At 47.4% G+C, this 10,900-nt stretch overlaps 1 protein-coding gene across 1 annotated transcript in view; it reads right to left on the bottom strand.

Annotated features, from left to right (window-relative positions):
* Window positions 1-2,116: 2,116 nt before the first annotated feature.
* SMARCC1 (SWI/SNF related, matrix associated, actin dependent regulator of chromatin subfamily c member 1) overlaps window positions 2,117-10,900 on the bottom strand; it is a 173,598-nt gene continuing 164,814 nt past the window's right edge. The window contains exons 28-29 of the mRNA XM_049639431.1: window positions 6,516-6,692; window positions 2,117-4,286 (exon numbers count right to left, since the gene is read on the bottom strand). Of these exons, the coding sequence (XP_049495388.1) occupies window positions 4,189-4,286; window positions 6,516-6,692 (275 nt within the window). The 3' untranslated portion in view covers window positions 2,117-4,188. The remainder of the gene's footprint in view (window positions 4,287-6,515; window positions 6,693-10,900) is intronic.

Raw genomic sequence — 10,900 nt, forward strand, 5'->3', positions numbered from 1 at the left:
AAGGGCCTCGAGAGGCCTCTGGGGACACAAGAGAATAAAGATGGATCTAGTTCTTCAAGGCAGGTGAGGAACAGGAAGAGGGGATCAGAAAAGGCTCTCCCTCCTTGGGGTCTCACGAGTTGGGAGAGGGCTGGGGGATCCGCGGGGAGAGCTAGCTCCGGCTGTTTTTGGAACCTCTGATTAAGCTGATTCACAGGACTCTCCCCCTTTAGTCACTACTGTCTCAGCTCTGGTTTCAAGTTCAGGGTCAAAGGTGCTTCCTAATAGGAGAGGTGGCAGGCCTAAAAACAAGCCACAGGGAAATGAAGTCCAGGGGGGCTATTCACAAGGAGACCCAACATCAGGGCTCCTGGACTTCCATCCCATTCTGCAAGGTGACTTTCTTGGATGGACATAACCCATTAACAGGGGATCAAAGTACTTTGACCTTGTCCCCAAGAAGTCCTCCGTCAACAGGAGCAACTGAAGTGCCATCATGTTCCAGGAACGGTTGAACAGAAAGCAGCGGGGTTTCCATAAAGACTCAGGGCTGGCACTGCATATCCAGATAAAAGGGTGCTCTATTAGGATGAGGTCTTCCTGGAAAGATGAACCCTCCTCGGGTTATCACATCCAGTGGGACAGGACAGGACAGAAATTGTGAAAGCACATCCAATTCACAGACTATTTACCTTACCCCCCAGAAAGCTCAATTACACCATTTCTTTTTCTTCAGGAACACTTGGCACTCTCTAAAAAAATCCTATTTCTCACTAGCTATTTTGGGTCTGGTATTCCTCCACCTCATAAGAGCATAAGCGGCCTGCGGTGCAGTGGCCTTGCCTACCTTATTCATAGTTATTATTTCGTGGCATGCAAGGTCCAATGCCTGGCACATACGCCTGCAAATGTTAACTGGGCTAATGGAGCTCATAGGATGGACTGTCAGGAACCGTAGAGATCTTGCTCTACCATACAGCCTTCCTGAGTAGTGGTTCTCAAAGGGTGGTCCTTTGACCAGGTGCATCAGGATCCCCTGGGAATACGTTAAAAACACAAAATTTCAGAACTCACTCCAGACTTACTGAATCAGTTCTGAGGGCGGGGCTCAGCTGCTTGCATGCGAAAAATCCTATCGGTGACCCTGATCCATACTGAGGTTGGAAAACTGCTGTCCTTAATCACATTTGGGGGAACCACACCACAGTAAGGATCTGAGGAGACTGTGAGAGATTGATTGATTGTACATGTCCTGTTATGCTTTAAATAGAACTCACACTCAAATTTATAAACCAGTCTTTAACTTGGATCAAGGATTAACCTCCTTCATCACCCTAGGGTAGCAATGGAACTCTGGGGGACCCCGCTGGCCTGAACACCCCTTACTGGAGGGAAGAGTTGGAACAGGTCTGAAAGCAAAGCACAACTGGCCCGGCACACTTCTGGAAGAAGCCGAACGTTCACCTCTCTGCAGACCCAGATTCCACTTTTTTTTGCCTCACTGGGTTCATACGCATCTTGAAGGCAATGGCTTCTGTCTTCTGCACAGGGTTTGCATCTGTGGGTGCTCAAAGGCTGTCCTTAAAAGTGTATCAAGGTTCACAGAATTAACTGCCCTTAAGGCCTGCCTCCAACTTGAGGCTGTCTACACTGCATCCTGACATTCTCTAGCTTGCCAAAGCAAAACTACTCATTCTTCTCTTGGCAGGGTCAGGATGTTGGCCATACCCCTTTCTTCATTTTTACCATGGAAACAAACAGTGGGCAAGGCACATTTAACTGTATACTCCTTAAGTGTCATGAAATGGTCAGTCAGGAGGCCCCGAATCACTGAACTTTAATTGCTGACCAGGACTGGGTGGGGCTGAATATTTAGGTTCTTCATAGGACACATGAAGAGACTGATGTGTGAATGCAGAGAATGGGACTAGAATCCAGAAACGTTCTATTTATTCACTGAAAAAGGGAGATTAGGCCTTCTTGATCAATTTCCTCCAATCTTCCAAAACTCCCCCTTCTCCAAAATAACACCACACTGAGACACGTTTGTACAAAAAAACCCCCACGTATTATTCCCATCCCCCCCCCCCCCCAAATTGGGTGGCTGTATTACAGGAACGAAACCAGATCAAAGACATGAAAAGAAAAAGTCACCACTTATATTGAAACATAACAGTGTTAAGAATTCAGGTATTCTGTAGAATTGTTACCAGCATAGTAAAAATATTTCCACCTGGATCTTTTAAATTTGAAAGCGATCACATTAAAGACCTGAGGTTACAAGGGACCACAGTATGAACCAGAATTCCATTTTCCTTCTAAGAACCCAGTGGAAAAGGTAAGTATTTGGAATGAGTTTCCTTTGGGAAAGACTGGCAGGAAATAGGGAAAAAAAACCCTGGCCACTGTCAAAAGGCACTGGGATCTTTCTGGAGGCAAATGCATTGGAATCAAACTCCAGCAGGAACGAGCTCATTTTCACTCCGAGAGTCTAGAACACACACACAAAAGGAACAAGGTCTCCTTGGTTCCAGTACTCTGATGGTAACCGGGGCTACCTGGTTAGAGGCAACACCTGAGGGTTTGAAAGGCAAATTTTAATTGTGGTTTTATTTATTTTTTTGCTTTCTGATACTAAGAGAAAAAGTTGAGGTGTTTTACAAATACCTCCCTACATCCTCTCATATGTAAAGCTTTACAGAATATATAGAAAAAGATACCCAAAAGGTGTTCCACTTTGCATTCTAAATAATGAAACTGCCACTTGAGAGGGTGACATGAAGAGGCCAGGTGCTTTGGAAATCAAGCTCCACCAAACACACCCTTCCCTCATCCACAGAAGAACAGAAGGCAGGAAGGACAAGAGAAAACCAAGAACTCTCAAGTCATTCATCAGCAGGGGTTGAAATGGGCTCAAGTTAAGGCATTTTTGTGGCTCTTCCTCTGGAATGGCATTCCAATCTCCCACTCCGAGTACCCCAGCCCTCAAAAGCATGATGCTCTGATTGCCAACTGGGTTCCTTGGTACCCCCAGCATCTCCTTGGCAACCCTGACAGATGGAATGTGAGATCTCAGAAAGGGAAGGGAGAAGGTATGAGAGGCCATTGATCCTGCCCCACTTCTCCAATCCCATCCCAAACCTAAAGTACCGCTTCACTAAACCCCACTCACCCTGGACTGCAAGAGGTAGTTTGGGGACTTGAACCCCCAGCCATCCTAACCAAGTTCCATGAGCTAGAATATTTAGCACTATCTACTTACTTTTTTCTTTTTTTTTCCTTTTTAAAGGTTTTTTGAAAGAGGGAAAAAAAGAATGAGTACAAAGCAGTGAATAGTGGACTAGACTCATTCGATAGTCATTGCCCTAGACTCCTACAGCTTTCCTGGCTAGTCTAGGGAACTAAGGAATGCCTCCCCAAATCCCTCCCCCAAACCAACAAACCATCTGCATAGAAAGCCAAACCGGTGGGCCAGGGATGGAGTGGGTCTGCTCTAATGCTTGTGCGCTACCCTACCAGGGACTGAAGGGGCGTGTTCCGCTACTCAGGGTGGAGGTCCCTCATGGTCCTCGCTGGGAATAAAATCAGTGGGGTCCCTTCCCCATCTCTTCGAATTTTGGTGCGTCTGTGTGGGGCAAAAGTCTCATGAAACTTCATCATCAGCACCAATCTCAGCTCAGGTTAGCAGAAATAAGGTCACTTATAATGCCTTTAGGTATGTTCCTTTTGGCTATTCCCTCTGCCCATCACCATTTTTTTGGTTCCTATTAACTTAGGATGCTCTCGTTTAAAGCAACAATGACAAAGGGAAAAAAAAAGATAATGATTATAAAGCATTATCCACATAAGACAAAGCAAAAAACTGTGGGGGAGCCAAAATGACAGACATCAAAATCTAATGCTGACAGGACCTGCAGAGAAACTGTACGCATACCCCACACCAGGCTGTGGGGGATGCGGGCTACTGTCAGGATGACCAGGGCACACTGTCACCATAAGCCTCTCCTTGTGTACTGGCTGAGGAACTAACACAAGAGGTGTCAGAGCATGGAGAGGGCTGGCAAGAGGAATGGGGAAATATGGGATGCGTGCTTGGGGCTGTGAGGAGAAAAATCCTAAAAGAAACCCAAGGAAGCTGAGGAACACAAGTCTCGTCATCCGCACTCCAGCTGGTGGCGCCGGGCGTGGACACGGCCTGCATCTTCCAGGCTAGGGGGCGGCCGAGGCTGGTGGGCCTGGAGCAGGAGGCGGAGGGACTCCATCCGTGGGCGGCGGAGGCGGTGGCGGCTGCTGCGGCGGAGGGGCATCTGCAAACACAGCCAAGAGGGACTCGTCATTGCTGGAAACGCAAGGGCTTGGGGAAGAGCCCGTTCAGAGAGAGATGCCACGGGAAGTAATCTTCCTCGCAGCAGGCAATCAGCACAGACTTTGTGGCACTGCTGCCACTGTGGTCTTCGCAGTTCAGGTCCACTGGCCCTCCAGGTCCCCGCTCAGGTGCTGGGGTGTCTGAATCTGTCCCAACCTCCTCCAAGGCGAGGCCCACCCCTTCCAAGAATCACTCCAGACCTTGTCAGAACTTAAGTGTATTTTGAGTTTATTGCATTTTGATGGTTCTAATTGTTATTTCTTCAGTTAAATGATAAGCTCCTTCCTGGGCAAGTTCTGGGTCTTCTTTGTCTCACAGTGCCTGGCCTAGGTGGGCACAAAATAGATTATCAATAACTTCTTGTTGATTAAGTGTCTCCACCAGGGCCAGAGAGCTTCACTCGAGGCGGCTGCTCACAAGGTGGACAGTCCTGGGATGCCCCACAGCTCCTGAACTGCAGTCCTTGGATTTTTGGCCAAAACTAGGTCAGGTCCTGAAGGGAACAATTAGTATCAGTGTCTGGGGCTCTTTCTTATTTCAACTTTAGCTGCTTAGCGTACAAAGGAACCCTAGAGATTATTTAATCCAGGGCTTTTAAAACCTTTTGATTTTGTCAGAAATAAAAACATATGAAACAAATAAATAATTCAAGCACAGCCTTGCTCACTGGTCAGTTCATCCAACTTCCCCCCAAGAGATTGCCACCAAACTGCCAAAGCTCTTCAAAGCTCTGAGAGAGAGCCCACTGGTCAAATCTCTTGAGTCCTCTTTTCAGAGGGGGAAACTAAGGCCTGAAGGGAGGAAGCACCCTGGCCGAGGAGGCCTGCCTGGTACCCAACAGCCAAGTCAGTGGCTCAGAATCCCTGAAACACTCACTTGTGGCAGGTAGTGGGGACCTGAAACCCCCCATATTCTCAAGGTGCTCCCCTGACGGCCCTTCAGGATGAAATCCTGGACAGTGTAAAGACCAGTGATCTCAGCTCTTGCAACTGGGATGGCAAATCGGGCAAGTCTCCCGGCAGGCTGACACATTTGCCTACCATCTGTAAGTTAACGACGTGAAGGTTCTCTTGCCAAGGAAAAGAAGTATCCCTATACTACAACCTCTGACTGGGACTCAAAGGAGATCATTTTTTCTATTGTCATGATCCTATACCCAGCTACACGGCTTTCTTCCATGCTCCCACACTATCTTAGTCCCTAGGGGCCCAGAGAGAAAGGAGATGAGCTTTTATGCAGCCTGCCTCCTGGCCCTGTGAAGCCTCCCTGAGCGCTGCAGCGCACTCCAGGCACTTTGTGGTAAATCCTGTATACTACTATCCACTTGTTCGTTTCTTGTTTTCCCAACTACAGCTCCTGGAGACTAGGAATTCTCGAGACCTAGCTCTCGGTACTGTCAATAGGAGTTGACTCCTTGGCACGTATGTGAACATCTAAATGAACCAGGACTAAAGACGTGGCTGGGTTATCTGGCCACTACTGACTGCATTTTGGGACCATTCTGAGAAGATCTACAGGAGTAAAGGACAGGTCAGAGCTTCTGAAGCAGTCTTCTGGAGGCCAGGACTGAGGGAGAGCAAGGAACTGGCTTCATACACCTGCCAGACACACACTGTGTCCTCTCCATGGAGTCTGCTGGGACCTCCTGTTCCTTCTCAACATAGCCCCTCAATACTCCCTCCTTAGTCTAAGTTGCTACTACCGACATCCCGGAGTAGATATGAGAAACTTGTTATTTCTGCCCTAAACTGTTTTTTTCTTTCTTTGACCCTCCAATTTTGAAACCTGTGTCCATAGAGGCTCCTGTAGGAAAACAACTAGCAGCTCAGTATGTCTAATAAGATTCAAGCTAGACCGGCTTAAATAGGAGCAGGCGAGGAATGACCTTTTGGCCTCCCCACAGACCTCAGTGTCGAGAGTGCAGGCCACAAAGGTTATGGCACATGCAGCCAAATGCTGCAAGCATTTGCACTCGTCACCTGTGCACCTGCTCATCAGGGGCGGTGAAGAGCATGGACCACAGATCGATCTTCTGGAATCCCTGTCACAGGCTGCACTGTCCACGGACCTGCCACACTATAGATAATCTAGAGAACAAAGCCTTTGTCCCTTGTCTCCAGCCCTCCCAGAGAGACCCTAGGGTGATGCTTCCCCCCACCACGCTACTTACACATGCCGTTAGGTGCCGTGAGGGGTACCCGGGGTCCTAAGATGTTTCCTGGCATTGGAGGCATACCGGGAGGAGCTGGGCCACTCCCAGGCGGGTGGATGTTGGCTGCAACGGTGGGAATCATGCGGCCTGGCATGGGCTGCCCAGGGATCATGGAACCTGGGCCTGGTATCTGACCTGTGGAAAGAGATTTAAAGTATTAAGGTAAGTGTACTAGGAAGAAAGGGATCAATTCAATGCCCAAGAATGCTAAATACAAATACCTAACCCTCCAAAGGATTTAAAATACCAAAAGAATAATCTGTAATAATCTCTATGCCCAGATTTTCATTTTTTGGAGGAGAAGGAAGGATAATGGGGCATCTATGGAGTGAATGACTACCCTAAACACTGGTATAGGCAGGCAGCTGAAGAATCATTACAAGAAAAACACCCTAAAAAAAAGCTGTCATTTTGGTTACTTTGGGTGGACAGTGGTCATACATCTTCCTGAGGACACAAAATGCCAAGCACAGACCACAGGGGATGGAGAGGACTTTAACAGCACACGAGTGCACAGTCTGAGGATAGCAGCTCAGTTAAGAATGAGCTTTACACATGGGCTTTGTGGGAGGAAATATCTGAAAAGGTACTGGTCACAACTGAAATCAACATTATAAAGCGATTCTGACCAGAATCTCCAAGTCCTGTCCACAAAAAAGTCTCTCCTTCAAAACCCCACCATGAAACACTGGCCCCAGAGAACCACAGTGGTGGTGGTTGTGAGGGATTAGCAAGAAAAATGGATAATACCTTCATCTCTTTCTACCGGTTTGAAATTGACAAACGGAGACACTATACACAAGAACAGTAAAATACCTCCTTGTCTACAGTTTCACACTGAGCCTTCAGGACTTTCAGAAAACATTTTCTGTAGAGCCAGATAGTAAATATCTGGACCTTACAGATCATATGGTCTTGTTCACAGCTTTTCTTATTAACTAATTAGTTAAGTTTTGAAGGAGAGGGGAGGGGCAGAGAGAGAATCCCAAGCAGGCTCTGCACGGTCAGTGGGGAGTTCAATGCAGGGCTTAAACTCATGAACCGTGAGATCATAACCTGAGCCGAAATCAAGAGTTGGACACTTAACCGACTGAGCTACCCAGGTGCTTTTCAACTTTGCCACTGTAGGTAGCATGAAGGCAGTTACAGATGGCATACGGGTGTCGTAGATAATAGGTGAGACTGAATCTCAAATATTTATGGACTCTGAAATGTGTTATTTCATGTAATCTTCATATGATATAAGTATTTTTCTTTTGAGTCCCCCACCTGTGCCATTTAAACTGTAAAAACCATTCTTAGCCTGTGGTCCATACAAAAACAGGAGATGGGCCAGGTTTGGTCTGCAGATTGTAGTTTGCCAATCCTGGTTTAGATAGGAGTATTTTCTCTTAAACTCAGAAGTTTGGCTGCTAGGCTTGGTTTTAAAGGGCCACAAGCAAAGGAGACTAGTTTAATGGGGACAAACCAAGGTTGAAGCACTCTTTTGCATGTGCATATGAACTCTACATACATGTAGGTAAATTATAGTCTCTACAGAATAAGGAAAGAGAATCTATGGTTTTGTTTTTATAAATCTATGGATTTCAGTATCTCTGTAAGGTCAGCTGTATGAAACTAAATACAGGTTTCGGGGCACCTGATGCCTCAGTTAGTGAAGCGTGCGACTCTTGATCTTCGGGTTGTGGGCTTGGGCCCCATGTTGGGCATAGAGATTATTTTAAAAACAAATAAAAATTTAAACAAATTTAACAAAGGAGGCACCTGGGTGACTCAGGTCATGATCCCAGTGTTGTGGGATCAAGCCCTACATTAGTTAGGCTCTGCACTGAGCATGGAGCCTGCTTGGGATTCCCTCCTCTCCCTCTGCCCTCCTCCCCCACTCATGTGTTCTTTCTCTAAATGGAAAGAAAAGAAAGAAAAGAAAGAAAAGAAAGAAAGAAGGAAAGAAAGAAAGAAAGAAAAAATTAAATACAGGTTTCTAGACATAGTTCTGAGACAGCTAGAAGTAAGAATGCTTGAGGTCCAATCTTGGAAAATTTGGGACATGGGACTATCTGATAGCTAATGGTCAATTAAAACAGACAGAGCGGGGTGCCTGGGTGGCTCAGTCGGTTGAGCGTCTGACTTCAGCTCAGGTCATGGTTTCACAGTTTGTGAGTTTGAGCTCTGCATCAGGCTCTGTGCTGACAGCTCAGAGCCTGGAACCTGCTTCAGATTCTGTGTCTCCCTCTCTCTCTGCCCTCCCCCACTTGTGCTCTATCAAAAATAAATAAACATTACAAAAAATAATAAAAAAATAAAACATACAGAGCAGTACTGGAGACAACTTAAGGGATGTCCTCTGTCACTGTTTAGAAAAAGCCCTGTCTTAAGAAAGACATACAAAGCTTCAAGCCTCACACCATCTATTTCCAGTGTCTGTTCTCTGACCTAGGTAGGACCCAGACAAAGGAGGCCCTCACTACAGGGGTAGCAGTGAAGAGAACTCCGGAGGTTCGAGAGTCAGGGAAGAGTGGTCTATTGTCTCTGGGGGACAATTTTTGTAAAGCAAAGTATACCAACATCGTGCCTCAGAATAAACGGGACAGCAAGCTTTGGGCCCTGAGGCCCATCTTTCTGAGCTCTACAATGCAATCATTTGAGAGCCCAGCAGAGGAGTCTCCAAGGTCCATCCACTGGAGGACAGCTTGGTCAAATCGCTTCAGAGGAGGCAAGAGCAGCTACTGGGCTTACTTCTGGTCTGACACTGCCACCCACTCTTATACCAACTGGCCATCAGAGCCAAATGCTGTTGGGTGCCCATACCACAGTGCGAGGACACATACAGATAGTGATGAGGAGCCTATCAACTTAGGGAATGAAATGGGGATGAAAGGAAGAGTATGTTATACATCATACATCCCATAGATGTACAAGGGTAGCAGGATGCTGGAAGAGGAAAACAACAGAAGGAGCAAGCCAAAACACCTGGAACCTTCCAGTCAACTTAGACAATCTTGTGGATGACCTGGGATTTTAGATGACGTGCAATAAACTGAAGGAGGGGGTTAGAGATAGGACAACAGCAGATTTTCCTAAGCACAAGGCCCAGCCTGAGTTAAGCAATCAGAAAATAACATGAGTGTCACTCCTATTACTCCTGAGAGCTGCCACTTGGTTGTAGCATCTTTCTACTTGCTGTTCCCTGAGGTACCTGCATCACTTTATTACCCATCACCTGCACTTTGCTGAGGAGCAGCAGGCTCAAAAAGGTTAAGAAAAACATACTCAGGTTAGGGCCATGCTACTCACGGTCTGTCTGATAGGACTCAGCAAAGGGGCTGGATGAGCCCTGCACAGAGAATGGGGACTTATTTATTTCTGAGAGAGACAGAGAGACAGAGAGACAGAGAGAGAGAGAGAGAGACAGACACACACACACACACAAACACACACGCTCACGCATGAGTCGGGGAGAGGCAGAGAGAGAAAGAGACAGAAAATCTGAAGAGGGCTCTGTGCTGACAGCAGAGAGCCCCATGCAGGGCTCGAACTCACAAACTGTGAGATCATGACCTGAGCTAAAGTCAGACACTTACCCAACTGAGCCACCCAAGTGGCCCCTGGTGAAAGGTTTTGGAAGAGGGAGGAATGTGGGGCTCATGGCCTGTGTGGAGAGCTTTCAGAAGGGATACAGAGGAGTTGGAGCCTAAAGCAGAGAAAAAGAGCTTCTGCAGAGAAGCAAGGACTGTGTGAGGGCAGGAAGTGTAGATAAGAGTAGGAGCTTAGGGGTGGGTGGGGGACAGCACCCCACAGGCAACCTGGGGTTGGGTGAGAGAGCAAGGCTGAGGGCAAGCATACAGGGGAAGAATTCGGCGGGCAGAGTGCAGCGGGGATGAAGTGGACAGGACAGGCAAGGACTCCTGCTCTGGGAAAGAGAGACATGGGACTGGCCACCCAGTGAGTGGAGTGTGATGAGGTGGGGTGCAGGGAAGGTACCGAACTCTTGAAGGTTCCCACGAGCAGTGCCCCAGACTTCTGAGTCAGGACCAGTCCTCTGCCGCTGTTCAAGAGGCTGTGACTTTTAGGAGATGCTCTTCCAGCACCTCTACTGCCACGTACCCGAACTAGGCCACTACTAAAAGTCACCATCTGCTCTGGAGTCTAAGTCTCTACAAGTCATTGTTAAAGGTATTCTGGTGGTGTGACAGGGAGACAGCAGACTTTTGTCGTTGGAGGCAGGAGGCCTGCTTTTAAGCCTTGGACTTTTATTATTTTTTTTAATTTTTAAAATTTTTAGAGAGACAGAGAGCATGAGTTGGGGAGAGGGGCAGAGAGGGAGGGAGGGGGGAGGGAGGGAG

The sequence above is a fragment of the Panthera uncia genome, chromosome A2 (assembly GCF_023721935.1).
Source record: "Panthera uncia isolate 11264 chromosome A2, Puncia_PCG_1.0, whole genome shotgun sequence".
Lineage (NCBI taxonomy): Eukaryota > Metazoa > Chordata > Mammalia > Carnivora > Felidae > Panthera > Panthera uncia.